The 21,544-nt window shown below is 40.2% G+C and overlaps 1 protein-coding gene across 7 annotated transcripts in view; it reads right to left on the reverse strand.

The window, feature by feature from the left end:
* The window catches only part of abcc5 (ATP-binding cassette, sub-family C (CFTR/MRP), member 5), a 131,737-nt gene extending 116,439 nt beyond the window's left edge, over window positions 1-15,298 (reverse strand). Inside the window, exons 1-3 of one of the 7 annotated variants that reach the window (XM_048604674.1) lie at window positions 14,867-15,298; window positions 13,198-13,341; window positions 12,765-12,924 (exon numbers count right to left, since the gene is read on the reverse strand). In XM_048604674.1, coding sequence (XP_048460631.1) covers window positions 12,765-12,875 — 111 coding nt within the window. In that variant the 5' untranslated portion in view covers window positions 12,876-12,924; window positions 13,198-13,341; window positions 14,867-15,298. Of the gene's footprint in view, window positions 1-12,764; window positions 12,925-13,197; window positions 13,342-14,859 lie in introns of all 7 variants that reach the window. The other 6 variants (XM_048604677.1, XM_048604673.1, XM_048604678.1 and 3 more) reach the window with 6 other exon arrangements.
* Between the last annotated feature and the right edge of the window lie 6,246 nt (window positions 15,299-21,544).

The following is a 21,544-nucleotide window of genomic DNA, read 5'->3' on the forward strand; positions in this document are numbered from 1 at the left end:
TACAGCATCCACAGTTCTTTCAGTTTTTATTCAGTGTTTAATAATGGGTCATTTTGATCTCTTTGCTCTATTCCTCAATTTATAAAGCCCGGAATTCTGCATGCCTGTTCAACCATTTATGCAAATTGCCCTTCCACCTTCAATACTTTGTGCAAATGTACTCCCAGATCCTTCTTTGCCTGAAAATCCCGTAGAAATATTCCCTTTAGTTTAAATTACCTCTCATTCTTCCAGTCAAAACGTATCACTTCACATTTCTCTGCATTAAATTTAATCGGCTATGCTTCTGCCCATTGCACCAATCAACATCTTCTTGAGGCCTATCATTATCCTCTTCACAGTTCATAATACTTCCAATTCATGTGTTTTCTGCACTGCTCGAAATTGTGCCCATTAAAACCAATGATATGTCAATGAATTCTTCACTGGATAGAAAATGATGTGGTATAATCCAAAAATAGGGTCCTAAAATTTAAACAAAAGAAACTATAAAGATATTACTGTTGAGTTGGCTGCAGCAAGCTGGGCAATGTCATTAGGAGGCATAACAATGAATAGGCATTGGCTGATATTTAGGGAATGAATGGCTGCAGCGCAGCACCTAAACATGGCTTTCAGGAGAATGAACACAACAGGAAAAGTGGCCCAACAATGGCTAACAAAAGAAATTAAAGAGAATATCAGATCTAAAGATGAGTCATATAAAAATTTACTAAAATAAAAAGCTACCTTGAAGACTGGCAACAGTTTTGAATTCAAAAGAGGACGAAGAGATTGATTAAGAAGGGAAAAATACATAATGAGAACAAACTTGCAAGGAACATGAATGTGGATAGCAAGAGCTTTGATGTGTATGCAAAGAGAAGGTGATTAGTATAAACAAATGCAGGCTTCCTTGCAGTCATAAATGATCATGTAGAATAAGTAAATGGCAGAGCAATTAAAAACTTCTTGCAATCTCTCTTCAGAGAGGAAGACACAACCAGCATCCAAGCAATGTTAGAAAAGCAAGGGCGTATTAGAAAGGAAAAATTGAAGGAGCTTGGTATTATTAAAACATTAGTGCTAGAAAAATTAACACGACTGAAAACTCAAATCCCTGGGGCACGATAATCCATATCCCAGGGTCTTAAGATAAAAGGCCATGGACAATATGCATTGGTTGTCATGTTCCAAACAGTCTGTCTATCCTGGAACAGTCCAAACGGGTTGGATATTGTAAATGTACACCCACTATTTACAAAAAGGAGGAATAAAAAGGGAATTAAAAACTGGTTAGCCTAACATAAGTTGTAGAAAAAATGCTAATGTCTATTACAAAGAATGTAATAACAGGACGTTTAGAAAGTAGCAACACAAAGTCAATGTGGATTTATGAAATGGAAATAGTGTTTGACAAAATATACTCTAGCTTTGAGAAAATGTTACTAGGCCAATAGATGAGGGAGAACCAGTGGAAATGTCTTCTTTCCTGGTTTTAAGATTGTCAGAAAGCTTTTGATAAAGTCCCACATTTGAGGTATTTTTTAATATATTCATGGGATTTGGGCATCAGTAGCTGGGCATAGAACCCTTGGGAAGATGTTGGTGAACTGCCTTCCTGAACCAATGCAGTCCATTTCCTGTAAATACACCCACATTACCATTTCTTCAGTTTCAAAATGTTAACGGCATATTTCCAAGTCAGGTTGGTGAATGGCCGGGAGAAACTTGGACGCAGTGTTATTCTATGTGTTCGCTGCCCTCAGGCTTCTAGAAGGTCATGGGTTTGCAAGGTACGGTCTGAGGAGCCTTGGTGAATTTCTGCAGTCCTTTAACCTTGTAGGTTGCTCAGTAGCAGCAGTGTATGCATCGATGGTGGAAAGACTAATGTGCATGGATGGGATGTCAATTAAGCAGGCTGATTTATCTTGAATGGGGGAAAGTGGGGATCATTCAATCACACTCTTGACCTGTGCCTTGCTGATGGTGGTCAGGTTTTGGGGAGTGAAGAGAAGAGACACTTGCTGCAGACACTTTACTCAGAGAGTAGTAAGGGCGTGGAATGCCCTGCCTGCAAAAATAGTAGACTCGCCCATTTTAAGGGCATTTAAATGGTCATTGGATAAACATATGGATGATAATGGAATAGTTTAGGTTAGATGGGCTTCAGATTGTTGCACCGACCTGTGAAACCATCGAGGGCCGAAGGGCCTGTACTGCGCCGTAATGTTCTATGTTCTATTTTACTGTTGGATTATTTAATATCCTAAAACAGCAAATAGAAGTAAACATTCATAATTATCTAACACCCAGACAAATGGGTTTTGAGTTCTGAGCCTCTGATTGCCCTTGTAACCATAGTATGTATATGGCTAGAACAGTTTAGTTTCTGATCAATGATAACCCCCAGGGAGGTTGAAAATGAGGGATTCAGTGATGGTAATGCTATTGAATGTCAAGTCATAATGGTTAGATCATCTTTTATTAAAAATGATCATTGCACGGCACTTGCATGACATAAATGTTAGTTGCCATATCTCCACTCAAGCCTGGATATTGTTCACACCTTGTTGCATTTGGACATGTACTGAAGCAGTCTATGAAGAGTCGCAAATTTTGCTGAATATTGTGCAACCAGTGAATATCTATTTCTGACTTTATGATGGGGGCCTTTGATGAAGCATCTGAAGGTGGGCCAAGCATATTACCCTGAGACAACTGACCTCCAGCAACTACAACCATCATTCCTATGTTCCAGCTATGATTTCAACCAGTAGAGAGATCTGCGCTCCCACCCCCTACTCCCACTCATCCAGTTTTTCTAGGGCTCTTTGATGTATACTCAGTTAAATGCAGCCTTCATAATCAAAGGAAATTACTCTCACTAGGAGTGTAGCATGTTATGGAGCACAAGTCTTTAGTGCTATAGCAGAAATTTTGTCACAGCCCATAGCTTTTGCAATATCCAGTGTGTCAAGCAGTTTCTGGATATGTCACGGCATGAATTAAATTAGCTGAAGGCTGGCATCTGTGATGCTGGGACCGCTTGAGGGGACCAAGATGGATCTTCCACTTGGCACTTCTGGTTGACGGTAGTTACAAATGCTTCAGTCTTATCTTTCCCACTGATTTGTTGAGCTCCCTGTTACTGAAGACAAGGGAGGTTGTGGAGCCGCCTGCTCCAATAAGTTATTTAATTGTCCACTACTATTCATGACTGCATTTGGCATAACTGCAGAGCTTAGATCTGATCTGTTGGTTGTGGGATCACTTCACTCTATTCACTTACTGCTTGACATCTTAATTTTAGGTATGCCTGGTGCTTCTCCTGACATGTCCTCCTGCATTTTTCATTGAACCAGGATGGATTCTCAGCTTGATAGTATGGTAGACCAAGGGATATGCTGGGGCATGAGGTTTTAGTTTGTGTTGGAGTGCAATTCTGCAGCTGCTGATTTGGCACAGCACCTCATGGATGCTCAGTCTCAAGTTGCCAGACCTATTCAAAGTCTATTCCATTTAGCATGGTGATAGTACCACATAGTACACCACAGGATATTCTCAATGTGAAGACTGGACTTCTTTTCCAAAAAAACTACATGGTGGTCACTCTTACTGATACTGTCATGGACTGACGCATCTGCAGCAGGCACTTCGGTAAGAACGAGGCCCAAAGTTCTTACCTCACGTTGGCTCCTCTACCACTGGCCGCATATCCCTCTAACAGCTATATTCTTTAGGACTTGATCAGCTCAGTCAGCAGTAGAGCTGCCAAGCCACTCTTGAACACTTAAGTACCCCAGAGAACTTATTGTACAAGTGCCATGTTCAATGCTTCCACCAAGTTGGAGAGTGTGTGGGTATTAGTAGGAGATTTCCTTGCCCACGTCTGACCTGATGCCATGAAACTTCTTAGGGTCCCGAGGGAACTCCCTCCTGTCAGTACACAACTGTACTGCCACCTCTGCGAAGTCTGTCCGGCTGGTGGAATAAGACATACCCAAGGATGGTGATGGTATTGTCCAGGACATTGTGTGTTACTTATGATTCCAAGAGTATGACTATGTCAGGTAGTGCTTGACTGGTCTGTGAGACACCGCTTGACACAAGATTTTGGCTCCAAATGTTATGAAGGAGTCTTTGCAGGGTCGATAGGGCTGTGTGCGCTGTTGTCATTTCTGTTGCCTTAGTCAGGTGGCCAATCCAAGTCATTCATTTATTTCTTTTCTAGCAGTTGATAAAAATGAATGGCTTGCTTGGTTATTTCAGGGTCAACCACATTTTTTATTTGCTTTACTATTGTCACACGTACAAGACATAGTGGAAAGTATTGTTTTGCAAGCTACCCAGGCAAATTGTATCTTACATAATTACATCAGGGTAGCAGAACAGAATGCAGAATATAATGTTACAGGCACAGAGAAAAATCAACTTTACAGTGGGTCTATAGGCCAGACCAGATGGCATTTTCTTTCCCTGAAAAACACCAATGAACCAAACTGTTACAAAGCTGTGTAGAGTACTCGTGAATTGGAAGGCAAGAAGTGAGAATTTGTTGGTAAGAATGATTAGGGAAAACTGTGCATGGTCCTTCGAAGAGGTAAAGTGCTTTTCTAAGTTTGAAGATTTAACGAGAAAATGTCTGCAAGCAGCTGGAGATGTACAAACAGTTCTGAAATTGAAGCATGTATCAATTGGCTGTGTGATTGAAAACCTTAGGCTTGTTTCATTATTTTGGCAGCTAGCTGGAATCAGCCAATTAATTTAAACCAAACACTTAGCGACTGAAAGCCAACTGAATTTAAATCTGATTGTTTTGACAACCTCGGACCAATGCTATTGTAAGAAAATTGATATGCCATCCAAGGTATATAAGCAGAGGGTTTTTGAAAGTCGGTGTGACAGCGAACTGCCGTCTGAGAAATAAGCATCTAGCTCTCACAAGAAATCACTAAGCTCTCTAAGAAAGAACCATCTATCCATAAAAGGTACCACGGCACTTCTAGCTAAGAATCCTCACAGGAGACTTCACAGAGAAAACATCCCTAACAGCTGGATTAGCAGAAGAAAAGTGTTTGAGGCTTGAGAACAAAAGAAAGGCATGCAGACTTTGAGAGGCTAAGTTTTAATTAATTTTTCTTATTATTTGGGTTTCTATAAATAGAACTTGTGTTTATTAGAACAGCACACCAGTAGAATTTAGTTCAGTTAGGGAATAGTTAATAGTTAGGGGGGAATTGTTTGGTTTGTTAGCATTCTATTAATTTGATCCCTTTTCGGGTTAAATAAATAAATTGTTACTTGTTAATTATAAAGTGGATAGCAGGGAGTTTCTTTCATTTAACCAATCTTTTTAAGAGATTATAAGGGGAGGTGAACTTCTCTGGGTGTTCCGGGTTTAATTATTAGAAGGGAACATTCACTCCCACCATAACAGATTGGGGGTATGTGTTTTGATTTTAATTATCAGAGGATTTTGACCTCCCCTTCATAACAAAATGCATTTTTACAACAATCAGTCTTCAGTAGATTTCTAATTTCAGATTTTTATTTAATTCAAATTCCTCCATCTGATATGGTAGGATTAAAACATGGGTCTCTCGGCATAACATGGTCTCTGAATTACTGTCCAGCTACAACAGACCAACAGACCATCACTTCCCTCTGTGTGCAAAATCAAAGCACATGGGAGTGACGGTAATATACCAGGAATGGACTGACAGATTTATTTGAAATCACAAGCTTTCAGAGCGCTGCTTATTCGTCAGGTAAGGTGACGTCACCAGCAGCGCTCCGAAAGCTTGTTTTCAAATAAACTTGGACTATAACCTGGTGTGGTGTGACTTCTGACCTTGTCCACTCCAGTCCAACACTGTCACCTCCACATCAGGAACGGACTAAGAATTGGATAGCAGACAGGAAACTGAGAATAGTAATAAATGGATCATTTCAGAGTGAAAGGTAGTGATAAATGAGGTTCCACAGGGATTACTGCTTGGGCCCCTAGCAATTCACAATATGCATGTACGATCTGGATGAAGAAACAAGTATAACATTTCCAATTTTGCTGATGGCACAAAACTAAGTTGGATTGCGAGTGGTGAGAAGGTTAAAAAAGCTTAACGGTGATTTAGACAAGCTGAATAGGCAACTGCATGACTGATGCTGTATAAATGGATAAGTGAGAAATCCTCTACTTTAGTAGGAAAAACAGAATGGCAGAGTCTTATTTGAATGGTGATAGACTGGGAAATATTGATATACAGCAGGACCTGATATCTTTGTACACCAGTCACTGAAAGCAAGCATGCAGGTGTAGCAAGCAGTTTGGATGGCAAATGGAATGCTGGTCTTCATTGCAATAGGATTTTAATACAGAATAAAGGCAGTCTTACTGCTGCTATACAGGGCGTCAGTGAGATCACAGCTGGAGTAGTGTGCGCAGTTTTGGTCTCCTTACCTAAAAAAAGATAGAGGGAGTGCAGCAAAGGTTCATGAAGCTAATTTCAGGGATGGTAGGTAAGCCATATGAAGAGAGATCAGTACGTATTCACTGTGGTTTAGATGAATGGATGAGGATCTCACTGAAACATACAAATTTCTGAAAAGGCTGGACAGATTAGATGAAAGGATGAAGTAGGGTGAGGGTGGGGTGCAGGTCAGTCCAAAGCAAAAGGTCACGGTCTAGGATACGTGATAGGCTGGTTTAGACTGAGATGAGGAAAAATTTCTTCAGAGTAATGAACCTCTAGAATTCTCTATCAGAGAAGGGTGTGGATGCCAAGTCACTAAATATATTTAAGAAAGAGAAAGATAACTTTCTAGACGCTAAATATGTCAACTGATGTGCAGAGAGAGCAGGAATATGATGTTGAGATAGAAGATTAACCAATGTCACATTTAATGGCATAACAAGGCTCGACATGCTAAACTGCCTGCTCCTACTCCTATTTTCTGTGTTTCTAATATAAACAAAGAAAGGTAATGGCCCTCCTACAAACCCCTGGGGAGCACCACTGTGCACTTTACTTCCATCTGAAAACCACTATTCCCCAATTCCTGTCAACGATCTTTTACCGCAAAAGATATAAAAGCAAGTGCTTTTATGCCGTGTGTCTTTTTCCAAATTGGCTGATCTCTATTCCTTCATGTAGCATTCAGTTGGCCACCACATAACCTCATCTGATCAAACCTTTGTTTCTTTCCTATCTCATTTTACACTTTTGAATCACCAAATTTTTCTGATAGTTAACCTCTCTTACTCACCACTCTATCAAAGTCAAAACAAAATTGTTATGAGAAGATCATGTTTAACAAATTTTTAAAATTTACTTGTGGGACATAGCATCGCTGGCTGGCCAGCATTTATTGCCTCGTCCTAATTGCCCTTGAGGTGGTAGTGAGTTGCCTTCTTGAATCACTGCAGTCCGTGTGCTGTGGTTAGATACAACATTGCTGTTCGGGATGGATTTCCAGCATTCTGACCCAGCAACAATTAAGGAGTGGTGATATATTTCCAAGACAGGATGATGAATGGCTTGGAGGGTAATTTGCGGACGGCAGTATTCCCATGTATTTTCTGCCCCTGTCCTTCTGGATGATAGCGGTCGTGGGTTTCAAAGGTGCTATCTAAGGATCCTTGGCAGGTTTCTGAAGTCCATGTTGTAGATAGTACACACTGCTACTACTGAGCATTGGTGGTGGAGCAACTGAATGTTTGTGGACATGGTGCAATCAAGCAGGTTGATTGATTGTGAGTGGTGTCATGCTTGAGTGTTGTTGGAACTGCACTCATCCAGGCAAGTAGCAAGCATTACATCACACGCCTGACTTGTACCTTGTAGATGGCGGGCAGGCCTTGCAGAGTCAGGAGTTACCCGCTGCAGTATTCCTAGCCTCTGACCTGCTCCAGTAGCCACAGTATCTATATGGTGAGTCCAGTTGAGTTTCTGGTCAATGGTAATCTTCAGGATATTGATAGTGGGGGATTCAGTGATGGTACTGCTATTCAATGTCAAGGGGCAGTGGTTAGATAGTCTCATGTAGGAAATGGTCACTGCATGGCATTTGAGTAGCACAAACAAAATTTGATCAATTTTTATTTAAGGTGGCTACCTGGAGTGTTGATAAGGATAATACATTTGATGTTGTCTACACGGACTTTCACAAGGCTTTCAACAAGGTCCATCCCTCATGGCAGACTGGTAAACGCCCATGGAATCCAAAGTAAAATAGCATATTGGTTCCAAAAATGGCTGAGAGGTAGGAAACAAACGGTGATGGCACTCAATTACTGGAAGTCTGTTTCCATGGGGTTCTGAAGGGCTTCGTGCTGGGTCCCTTGCAGTTTATAGTATACATTAATGTTTTGGACTTAAATGAAGCAATATAATCAAGAAGTTAGCAGATGGCACAATAATTGGTAGGGTGGTAAACAGCAAAGAGGAGGGCTGTAAACTGCAGAATGATAATCATCAGAGCGATCAAGTGGGCAGAGCAGTGACAAATGGAATTCACCCCAGAAAGGTGAGAGACAAGGGATTACGCTATGAATGATAGAATCCTGAAAAGTACTGAAGATCACAGCGACAGATTCCTGAAGGCAGCAGAGGAAATTGTTAAGAGACATCTAGGATACTTGCCTTTAATTAGCTGAGACACAGAATACAAGGTTATGCTAGAACTGTATAAAACACTGGTTTCACCACAACTGGAATACTTTATGCAATAGGAAGGATGTGTCTACACAACAAAGATGCAAAGAGATTCTCAAAGATGGTGCCTGGGCAGGAGAGACTGAGCTATGAAGAAAGATTGGACAGGCTGAGCTGTTATCCTTGGAGCAGCAAAAATTGAGGAAGGACCTGATGATGTTGTATTAGATTATGACAGGCACAATTTGGGTGGATAGGAAAGCACTTTTTCCTTTGGTACAAGGTGTCAATAACAAGGAGGTATAGTCTTCTACGTCTTATCTTAAGTTGAAGAGGAGAATTTTTTTTCACCCAGAGGGTGGTGGGTATCTGGAACTCACTGTCTGAAAAAGTGGTCGAGGCAGAAACTCTTGTAAAATTTAAATAGTATTTGGATGTCTACTTGCATTAACATAGCCTCCAAAACATTTGATTAAGAACTAGAAAATGGGATTTGTATTGTCATATCTATGTTGGCCAGTGTAGACACAATGGACTGAACAGGCTGCTTCTCCTCCCACATTTTATGGTCTTAAAGGAGAGTAGACTCAGACATTTATAGCACAGAATGTGGCCATTCAACCCATCAAGTCTGTGCCACCATTCAATGAGATCCAGACTGATTTGATAATCCTCAACTCTACTTTCCTGCCTTTTCTCTAGAACCCTTGATACCCGTTCTGGTTAAAGATCTGTTTGTCTCAACAATGAATAAAGTTACCGACCCCCACCCTGTACAACCTTCTATGATAAAGAATTCTATAGATGTCCTCAAAGACAAAATTTCTTTTCATCTATCTTAAAAGGGTGACCTCTTATTCTGAGATTACGTTGACATGGGGAAAACAACCTTCCCACATCCAACATGTCAAGCCCCCTTAGAGCCTTGCATATTTGGCTTAAAAGCATTCACATTATTTTACAACTGCTCTGATGAAAACATCATCAACCTGAAATGTTAACTATTTCTCTCCACAGATACTTCCTCATCTGCTGAGCATTTCCAGCACTCATTTTTTTTAAGATTTCTAGCACCCTCAGTATTTGGCTTTTTTGGACCATGTTTTCTATCCCACAGGCTGCAAGTCGGCTGATGACTCAATTATGACATTTCATCAAGGGTCTTGGAAGTATATGCACATAAATATCAAACATACTATTAAACAAAACTCAATCAAGTTAGTTAAAAATGATTTACCTTTAACAACTCCTTGTTAGTTTTCCTTAATTAATCAAATTGACTTAATTTTATTTCAACTTATTGTTTTGAAGCATTTTCCCACCATGCAGGTTAAATTAACCGGTCAGAGTTGCTGGGTTCATCATCACACTATTTTCAGAACAATCTGCAACATTTGTAATTCTCCAGTCCTCTGGCACTAGCCCCATGCTTAAGGATTATTGGAAGATCCTTCATCTTTAAGATCTCCAACATCCACAATTCTTTGTTTTATTATATAAGAAGATTTTATTTAGCTTCTCTATAATTTCTGCCCTTAATTCCCAAAGCATTCTCAAATGCATCCCATCTGCCATTAGTTGAAACTTTGAAAAATTTGTCACAGTTGTGTTGATCCTGATGCTTTATTATTGTTTGGAATTATATTTAATTGTCAGTTTGGTAATAGTAAAGTTTAGCTAAGCCAGAAAGCTATAATTTCAAGTGCCCTTGCAAGCCTCAAAAACATAACCTTAAGACGATACTCTTTAAAACTTTTTCCCACAGTGACCACACTTTGAGGCTTGAAAATCATTGGGACCCACCGGTGAGCAGTGTGAGAGCAGAGGAGTGGGGACGGTTTTGAGAGAACAGGCCTAATAGAGCAGGAGCACACTTGTTGCAACTTGGGCAGAGCTCTACAGCAGCTTCTAAGCCCACAACACCAAAATTTCAGCTTGTGATTTCACTTGGAATCCTGATCCCCACTTAAAGGAGTTCTGCCCTAGGATGATCGTTCAGTGTCACATTGCTACAGATATTACTGCAATTTCAGGTGGATGCAATGAGTCTAGATGCAATTTTTCCAAAGATGAACAGAAAGTTCTCCCAATTTGCTAATAAACATCCAATCTTCAATTAGTACACCAAACCAATTAGTTATTTTTCATACTTTCATGTGCAAATTCAGTCTCTTTTGAAATTCATTTATGGGATATGGCATTGTTGGCATTTATTGCCCATCCACAATGGCCCTTGATAAGGCAGTAGAGCTACTTTCTTGAACCACTGCAGTCATCTTCATATATTAGACTTGGTTCAGTGATAGTATTTCCATCTGAGGATATGACGGCATATTGCAGGCTGACAACTGAGTGTTGTTCTAAGGAACAGCTCCGGTGTTACAGAGATGTCTTTCTCGGGGTGTAATATAACGGAGCAGGAAATGTTCCGTTAACCACAAATGGAAAAAAGGCTGCTGCCGTAGGAACACATCTGGTCAAAATTATTACATCTCCTTGCATTCCTATCAATTTTTCAGAAAATAGTTATCTGTGTAGCAAACTCCAAAACCAATAAAAACTTTTATTCCCAATTTCACAGTACCAGTTTAACTTATAAATTCAGAGTTCTAAATTCAATCAATGCAACAGTTGGATGCTGTCTTACACTTGTAGTCACACCAATAAATCTAGCCAGAAAAAAGTTTTTCAACAGCATATGTTATTTATTGCTAAACCATAAATCAGATATATATTATGTGCAAGATATACACAACATGAACAATTAAAACAATTGGTACAGCACATTCTCTAATATGTTATACTCAATACAAAGAACATGGATAATTGTTATTGTGTAAAATCAATGTGGCAGTTAGAAGAGGATGGCTAAAAGACAGAAAACAAAATATTTAGGCCCTTATTAGGGTCAGGTGTTCGTGTGAGGACCACTGCTCCTTTTGATCCATGCCTCAATTTTGCTACAGGGCACACTAGCAAATCCTACACATGACATAAAATAGGCAAGTGTAGCGAACTATGAAGAGAGCAGTAAATTAGTTCAAGAGAATATTTACAGGTTAGTAGATTAAGCTGATTTGTAGAAGACACCATTTTATTGCAGAAAATGTGACTGCCTACATTCTTAAAAAAAAAGGAAGTACCATGGTAAAACTTGGAAGGAAAGAGCAGCGAAATCCTTACAAGTGGGAGGACAAGTTTATTCTCTGTAAAATAAAACGCAATCCCAAGCTTCATTAATTGGACAAAGAATAGAATAGTAAGTCGAAGAACTAAATCTTTACAAAATCAAAGGCAAGAACACAATTTATTATCGACATCTTTAGATAGAGGCTGAAAAGGGCATGCAGGTTACATTTATTTAATGTTTTATTGTGAGATAGGTGAAGAATAAGAACACTTTTTATGAAAACAGAGGAGGTGAAGATGATATCTAACTGAGACATTAAACAACAGAGATTTCAAAAGGAAAGAAGTTAGCTATAAGTAAGTGGAATGATTACTCTGAAAACAGCAAAAAAAATTAGGCTTCTTTTTTAAAATCAATATGTTGACAGGACAAGAAATAATCCCATCAGAAAAAAACGCCAAAACAGAATATATTTTTAAAAGGCGCATGAATATTTATGAATAAAGTTGTTAAAGCAAATGGAGAAAGTGGCTACGTGGATATTCCAAGAACCAATGCAGATACAGTGAAGCGAATGGCCAAACCTTCATGATTATATAGAACAAACTTTGACATTGAGCCTCGACTTGGCATGGTGCAAGTTATACAGTTTTTGAAGTTCCCAAGTCTTATCCTGAACTGTCTCACGCAACAAGCAATGAAAACATAGAGCTTGTCACCAGATGGAGTGACTGAAGTACAAGAGATAAATAAATTTAAGAGAAAGTTAGACGAGTACGTGAGGGGGAAGAGAATAGAAGGGTACACAGAGGGAAAATTGAATGAGGAAGGTTAAAAGGAGTCTAGTATGGAGCACAAATACCAGCAGTAACTAGTCAGACCAAATAACCTGTTTCTGTGCTAAATATTAAATGTGTAAGGACACAACCATTCCCTGTCCAAACTTCATACGTGATAGCATTAAAACATCTTCACAAAGGAAAATATAAAAGTCTAACCTGAGTTTCTGCTCCTTCATTATAATTTTCCAAATGCTGGGAATTTCTAGTCGCCATTTTACATGCAGGTTTGGTGATTTCATATTCTATTCCACCATCAATATCCTTCATGTTCACATGCTTTTGAAACCAGCCCAAAATTTGTTGATGTGTTTCTGTGCTTTGAAGCAGATAGAAAAGCAAGTAAAATGAAAACTATATGCAAAATAACTAACTGTCAAAATAAAGACATACTAAAAAGAAAAGCAAAAACTTCAAGTACCCAATAGACTTGGCCACATATGCTGAATGCAGAAGTTAGCTGATTTTCAAGTCTTATGGCTTTAGTCATGACTGCATGGCTGCATGGCTAGGGCAAACTATTTTTATTAATATAAACACCCAAGCACTTGCCCACGCGTGAGCTAACGGGAGAGTACAGCACGAACACTACCTTTCTAGGGCTATAAAATTTTGAGTCAGCAATTCAAGTCGAAGTCGTAAAATCAGCGTTCACCAAAAATCATCTTCCCTCACATTGGGGGTTGACCCAGATTCCAGTACATTTTGTCATTGTATTCTAAATGCAATATGGTATCTAGACCCGCAGTAAGACAAAAACAGACACAATACTTTAAAATGTAACATATATAAACTTGGATTAATACAACATACATATGAGCTATGATACCTGACCATCTCTGCCATATTGCATCACAGATAAATCTATTCAAAAGCTCAACAGTTAACCTATTCATTACTAAACCAGTTTATGACAGGTTTATTCTGCAACCATTCTCAGCACCGTCTAACTTTGAAACATTGTTTCTTCCTAACAAAAAAAAAAGGAACAAAGCTTTACAACACCAACACAGGCTATTCTGCCCATTGTCTTCACGCCAGCTAAAAAACATTACACAGCTTTTTCCCAGCTTCCAGATCTTGACCCATTGCCAAATAGATCACAGTGTCTCAAGTATGAGTGTTTCTTTAAGTGTGATGAAGGTTTCTGTCTGCACTACCTGTCCAGTGAGATCACTGCTTCTATAAGTGTCAGACTGAAAAATATATTCCTCAACTTACCTCCAATTTTGCTACTAATTATTTTAGACCTATTGCCCCTGGGTCATGACCAGCTTGTCTTCCCATCCTATCAAGGGTCTTTCATAATTTCCATACATATCACGTGACTCTACCTTCTGCCTACCCTGGTCTAAAGAAAACAATTGCAGACCATCGAAAATGAAAACAGACAGTGTTGGAGAAATCCAGCACTTCAGGCAGCATCTGTGGGAAGAGGATAGAGTTAATGTTTTGAGTCCAGTATGGGATTTCTTCATAACTGAGCCTATATAATCTTTCCTCATGTCTAAAATTTTCCATTCCCAATAACAATACTGTAAACCTCTTCTGTACCTTAACTGGCAAAATAACACAATTTAAGAGCAGGAGCAGGACCACAAAGCCTGCTCCGTTATTTAATGCAATCACAGCCGATCTGATTACTCCAGAATCCCATCTATCTTTGATAATCTCTCTTTATTCTTTAATTGGAAGTGGGTGTCATTGGTCAGGTCAGCATGTTGCCTGTTTCTAATTGCCCTTGAACTGCTAGGCTATTTCAATTAAGTATCAACCACATTGCATCAAATGTTTTATATATAAATATATAAGATTACACAACAAGTGAACCGCATAGGTTATTACAACATCATTATTGAGACTAGTCTTATATCCCAGAAATAACTGAAATTAAATTCCACAAGTTATCATAGTTGGATAAGAACTAGTGTCGGCAGACCATGATCTCGACGCCTCGATTACTAGTCCAGTGGCATTACCATTATTTCCCTTACTCTTCAAGCAATACAATGGCCAAAACTCTGGTTGTGGCCTAATAAAGATGTTATACGGTTCAAGCCTACCATCCTGCCCTTATATATCTTCCGGTCATGCCAGTAAGGCAAAGTGCTTCTTCTCAATCACCCGATCTACGGATCCTACTATCTCCAGACAACCGCAGCTATGTAATCCAAGGATAAGTTTTTGCCCTCCCCAAACACATTACCGGGCAATATATTTCAGCGATCCGAGTATGTTGTTGAAACAGGTGTACCTGTTACCTGCTGCGCCTCTTCTTCCGCAATTGCTCTTGTTTCGCTCGCCACACAGTCTCCTTAAACTGTGACGGGTTTTATTTTGGCCTGCGGGCAAAGAAACTCCTTTCCACTCGAAATTCGCAGCGTTTCCGAACTGCTTTTTCCCCTTCACTGCCAGAATCGTTTTCGGATTTAGTTTGTTTGCCCCTCTGTGGATGTAATTTTATTCAATATTTAAATCGACGCTCCAGATTGGTCAGGTTACACACATATCGAATTTATTTACATTTTTCTTTAAACTTGGTCTGTTACAATTATTATTTCTACGAAACAAAAATAACTCTCCGATCCTTCCCGTCAGGTTTTGACGTCTTTTCCTTCTGAGAAATTCTGCTGCAGCTCGAGAAAGACGGGTGAAATGGGACTGTTTGCGTCAATCTACCGAAGCCCTAGCCGCAATGCACCATGGAAGTTGGAGTTTTATCCGGGAGAGGCCCCATCGCATGAAAGGCGCCATGTGCAGGGAAAACTACATTACCCGGTAGGAAGTGCGGTCAAAGGGCTGCGTCACTACGGAACTGTAGGTTCCATTTTTGTCGCTCCTGTTGGCAACGAACGCGGGGCTTCGGTCGGTGACTGCAGCAAATTAAGGGAGCAACAGCGTTGGTATCTGACTGCACCGAAACGTGCTTGGAGGAGATGCTGCAGATCCGATAAGAGCGTGCGTGTATATACACGCGCAAAAAAAAGAACTGCGGATGTTAGAAATCGGAAAAAAAAGGCAGAAATTGTTGGGGGAAAATCTCAGCAGGTCTGACAGCATCTGTGCAGAAAAAGCAGAGATAACGTTTCGGGTCCAGTGAACCTTCTTCTGAACCGAAATAAATGTCTTTCTGCCGAGGCTGAAAAAAATCTACATTTTGTTAAAAAAAAACAAATGTTTAGGAACACAACGTGCGGAGGTAGAGAATTATACAAGAGTGCCAATAAGCTTTAATCACTTTTGCTTTGGTTCGAAGCCCAACTGAATAAACAGAACATTAAGTGACAGCTGCAGTTAAATTTGGTTAGCCAGCCCAATAGATGAGCTTGGTGGAAATCCCTGCCACACTGTGGGAGTTCCACTCAATTTGTGTTGGTCTTAATTCTTAGCTTCCCAAATTGGGATTAGGAGCAAAACTACGAATCAATGGCCCTCATAGGGCTCTGATTTGTAACAGCTGTGCTCCCTCTCTAATAACCCCTGCCCACCTGTTCTCTCGCTTCTCACTGAGGGGTCAGAACAATTTTCAAGCTTCAAAATATGGTCATAGTGGGGAAGAATGTATGGAAACAGCATAGCAAATGAAAGATGTTGGCTACTGTGAAACAGACTGGACTACCTCTTGAAATGAAAAAAATTTGATGCTATTTTGTATTTATTACATTTTTTGTGGCTGTGAGTAGGTTCTTGAGCTCCCCAAGGCTCTTGTGATTGAGTTAGATCATTGTCAGAGGAAGCTCATACTGAAAAAAATCTAGTGGAATTTTTCAAGAAGGTGAACGAGTGTTTGGATGAGGGAAGGGCATTTGATGTTTTTATGGATTTTAGCAAGACCTTTGATAAGGTCCCACATGATAAAGAAAGTAAAAGCTCATGTGATCCAGGGTAGCTTGGCAAATTTAAGCCAAAGTTGGCTTAAAGCCAAGAGACAGAGGGTAGTTGAAGGTGGCTGTTCATATTACTGGAGTCTGGTGTGCAGTGGTATACCACAGGGATCAGTGCTAAGTCTGTAATTGTTTGTGATATTCATAAATGATATTTATCACTCCCAATATTCTGATCTATAAGTTTGCAGATGACACAAAGATTAGCTAGGTGGTTGACAATGAGGAGGAAAGTGTTGGTTGCATGAGGATTTAAACAGATAGGCAGACAAAATTTAATCCGGATAAATGTGAGGTGATGCAATTTTAAAAAGGAACAAGACAAGGGAGTATTTAATGAATGACAATACAGTAGGAAGCTCAGAGGAACAGGGGTATCTTTGGGTTGCTTGTCCACAGATCCCTGAAGGTAGCAGGACAGGTTAAAGGTTTGTTAAGGAGGCATACAGGACTCTTGCCTTTATCAGTGGTGGCATAGACTAAATGAACAGGGAGGTCTTGTTGGAGCTGTACAGAACTTTGGTTAGGCCGCAGCTGGAGTACTCTGTGTGCAGTTCTAGTCACCACACCATAGGAGACATGTGGTTGTTCTGGTGGGAGTACAAAGGAGATTCACCCCAGGATGTTGCCTGGGTTAGAGTATTTCAGTTTAGAAGAGAGGCTGGATAAGCTTGGGGGTTTTTGTTTATTTGGAGCAGCAAAGGTTGAGGGAGACCTGATAGAGGTGTACAAGATTATGACGGGCATGGATATGGTGAATATAAAGCAGGTGTTTTTTTTTTTTTCATCCAGAGTGTGGGTGAGGGTATGGAATGCATTGCCACGGAGGGTAGGGAAACTTCACAATTTTTTTAAAAAGTCATAACATTCAAGGCTACGGGTCCAGTGCAGGAAAATGGGATGGGTATGTTTGGTAATACAGACCCGATGGACTGAAAGGCCTCCTGATTTAAAACAAGGGAGAAGGAGAGCAACAACAGAATGGTTAATCTTGGAGATTAGTGCAATTTCAAAAGTGAAAACCTGCCTTACACAACACAGATCTAGTCTAGGCCAAACCCTGGCAGTCAAAGCCTTACTGAGGTAAATTCAACTTACTTTAGATGACCTGTTCATTTGCTGTGAGCTTTAATTTTCTAATCAATCTGTTTAGAGTTGCTACCGCACAGGTGGAACTTGAACCCAGGTCTTGTGACTCAGAGATAGGGCCATTATCACTGTACCACAAGAGCCCTCCAAGGACATTACTAAACTAACTGAGTTTTCATAACAATAGACAGTGGTTCCATGGTTGCCATTAGGCTGACTTTTCATTCAAGAGTTTTATTGAATTTCAACTTCATCATCTGCCACAGTGGGAGACAAACCATATTACCTGTCCATCTTCTCTCCCACCTCACTGACCACTCCCTACCTGCACTTACCTATCACCATCCCACCTACCTTCCCCAGCCCCACCCCTCCTCTCTTTATTTATTTCTGAGCTCCCTGTGCCTTCCCCATTTATGAAGAAGGGTCCTGACCCAAAATGTCAACTTTCCTGCTCCTCTGCTGCTGCCTGGCCTGCTGTGTTCCTCCAACTCCACACCGTGTTAGACTCTGATTCCAGCATCTGCAGTTCTTGTTATCTCTGAGTGAGTTATAACCCCACTGCGAAGCCTCTTCCAAGGGTGCCCACCTTCAAGAAGTTGTCCTCCTCCCTCCGGAAAGACCTCAGTGGATCTCTTTCCCACTGCACTGTCCCTCTGGTAATCTCTTCGACCCTGAAACTCTTCAACCACATACTCAAGCAAATCGAGCACAACAGCCACATCTCCTTTCTCAGTACCTGCCTATGAAACTGGATCATCCCCAATGGACTCCAATCTACATTCAGGCCATCCTAATTTGGCCTGACTGCGACAACCTCTACATACACATCATCCAGAGCCTCCAAAAACGGTTTTCTCTATGGCATCCCCACCTCCTTTACCTGACACAACCTGTCCATCTTTTCTATCTGCCCCTCCCACTTCATTGACCAATCCCCACCACCCCCTGCCTGCACTCACCTATCACCATCCCACCTACCTTCCCCAGCCCCACTCATCCCCTTTATTTATTTCTGAGCTCCCTTCCCCTCCCCATTTCTGAAATGTCAACTTACCTGCTCCTCTGATGTTGCCTGGCCTGCTATGTTCTTCCTGCTCCACGCTGTGTTATCCCAGAACCTGGGTTCTGGATTATGAATCGACTGGCAGTACCACTGTACCATGGTCACCCCCTGTCACTAGGCTTTAATGAATGAGGCATAAACAACAGGCATCTGACTCAAGAAAATGCAGTTAGGAGTCCAACTGACTGCACTTAAAATAATACATACATAGGATTTCACTTGAGTAAATGGGCACTTTGAAGATCTGATAAAAGGTCTTGATTAAGATAGCAGCATGTTGACAAAAGGCTGGAATGATTTACATTAATCTTTTCATAGTTGTTCTAACTGCATGCAAACCCAACCATCTGCACTGAGTGGTACAGACTAAACTTCCCAAATTACCTTCTTTCTTTAAAATTGAGGTAGAAAATTCTAATTACTAACCTCTATCAAACAGGGATGGAGAAACATATACATTCTGAGTGTAACTTTAAACTTTGGTAAGCACCTTGTTTAGCACCCACAATCCTATCACCTTGGTTAAACCTTAGGCACCCCCTCTTGAGCTGCCAATTTCTCCATCCTGTCATACCAGTCCAGTTATCTTACATTTCCCTTCACCACTGGACAGTATGTGTTCATAACATCATGGACAAAACATTATCTAATAAATGCATGAAAAATCTTCCTGCAAATAGTAAAAGAAAACCACTGGCAACGAGCAAGGTGACCCTGAATAATTGAGCCCAAGATTCAAATATGCAGAAGTGGGGGGAGGGCAGGCTGAAAATCAAGTCATGAATGGATTAACAGGTTCAGATATCCCAGGTTCATAGATATGTAAAAATAGTGAAATAGTTAAGTGCTTTTGGCTGGTTTCAATGTTGAGAAATGTCAGAGATGCCCTGCAAAGTTCAAGTTGACTCGAAAGATAAAATGCATGTTTATCAATGCTTGAGTTTTCCATTATTCTATGTGTCCTGCTGTAGGAATTTCATGTGCTACTCACAATGTCTCCTTACGATATGTGCACAGTACCTCCATGTGATGGACAACATCCATTCTCTAACTACAGGTCTGTGAGGATGAGAGTGGCTCTACTTCCTAATCAGATCTCCATTGTTAACATATTAACATTAGGGAACTGCCTCAGCATCAGCTTCAGTGCGAGCTAACTATATTAACTTGCTTAACTCTGGATCTACTTTCTGATCCTCAATGAACAAAGATATATTAAACATATTATTCATTTCCATCCTTAAAGAAAGTTTTGGCTACTCTAACATCTGATTGTGGTATTACTTTGACCACTAGATTTTTTTTTAGCCATTGCTCTGGTTACCACATATGATTGAAAAATACCCAGACAATGTTCCTGTTACTGTTCTATCTCTTTACCCTTATTCAAACTTTCCATGAAAATAAACAAAGCAATAACATGCACTCTAGTCACATCATTAGCCCGGTGTGAGTCAAATCTGTTCACAGGTAATTTCTGGAAAATAAATCACTCTCTGATTATACTTTGTAAAATGGAACCTGGATATACTCCTCACGTATCCTGTTTATTAACACTTTAGTTTTCAATGTACTCTCTTGAAGGAAATCAATGTCCTTCTCCAGCTGAAGAGTTTTTGTAGCTCCTGTGTCTGTTCGTATGGTTATGGATTGTGCTGCATCATTTGGAGAAAAAGGAGTTATCTTTCCTTTTGATAATCTTTTACAACCCTCAGTAACCTTATTCACCTCTCCTGCACTCTCAGCAGAGATTACCTCCTGTTGCCTGATTGTAGTTAAAGCTACAATTTGATTTGTGGTATTTATTTTGTGAGTTCCTCTTTAGGCTTACTTTTACAAATACCAATAAGTCTCATGGGTTTTCCGTGAACTTCCAGCATTCTGAACAAAATGGTCCCCTGTTATTACAATGGGAACACATAGGTGTTCAATTTTCAATTCCACCCTCCACCCCTTCATTTCTAATCTGAAGAGGACATCTTGAGGTGGTCACACCTGTTCTTTACACTGCATACTTGCCTTCTTTTCATTCTCCCACCCTTTGTCCTTCTCAAGTTTATGAAGATGGTGGAAAAAAGTTTAGATTTATGGATAAGGTCATGATCATCAGCCATTTCTGCTGCCTGTCTAGCAGTTGCAACCCTCCCATCATCAACATGGGTCCTAATTACAAAGGGTTTTTAGTTTGCTTTAAATGTAATTGGATCCCTGCTAATTCACATGACTCACCACTGGGTGGACCGAGACCCCTTGCATTTCCACTTGACACAGATGCTTTGTCAATATTTCTCTTGCCTCTGGCAGGGAATTCCACGTTTATTTGGAAATTCTAAAAACTAGCTTTTGTCAATTCCTGTAAATTCACCAGGATAAGGTAAAGGTAAAATCACCATAGACCTGCACACTCATATGAAAGAGACAACTGGTGGTGAGTTTAATTTGAGGGTCACCACGCCTCAGGTGAAGTTGAGAAAGTGGTACCTTTAATGGCAATGTCAGCTAGTGCAGGAGTTGAATCTGCACTGATGACATCAGTCGGCATTGCGAACCAGCTGGAACTGTCAAGTAGGCAGAAGTAGCAAATCATGTGAAGTAATGCAACACCTGCAAACTTTCTTCCAAACTGTACACTATCATAACTTGGAAAAATATCGCTATTCCATCACTGTTACTTGATCAAATACCTGGAACTCCCTTCCTAATGGCACTGTGGGTGTACCTACACTGCATGAACTGCATATATTCATGGAAGTTACTTATCACCTAGAGGGAAATTTGTGATGGGCAACAAATGCTGGCTTTGCCAGTGACATTCACATCCCATAAAAGAATAAAGAAAAAAGATGGCAACAAGGCTATGGAATATATAATAAATTGTACAATGGTTAAATATCTGGAAA

The sequence above is a fragment of the Rhincodon typus genome, chromosome 13, assembly GCF_021869965.1.
Source record: "Rhincodon typus isolate 14 chromosome 13, sRhiTyp1.1, whole genome shotgun sequence".
NCBI lineage: Eukaryota > Metazoa > Chordata > Chondrichthyes > Orectolobiformes > Rhincodontidae > Rhincodon > Rhincodon typus.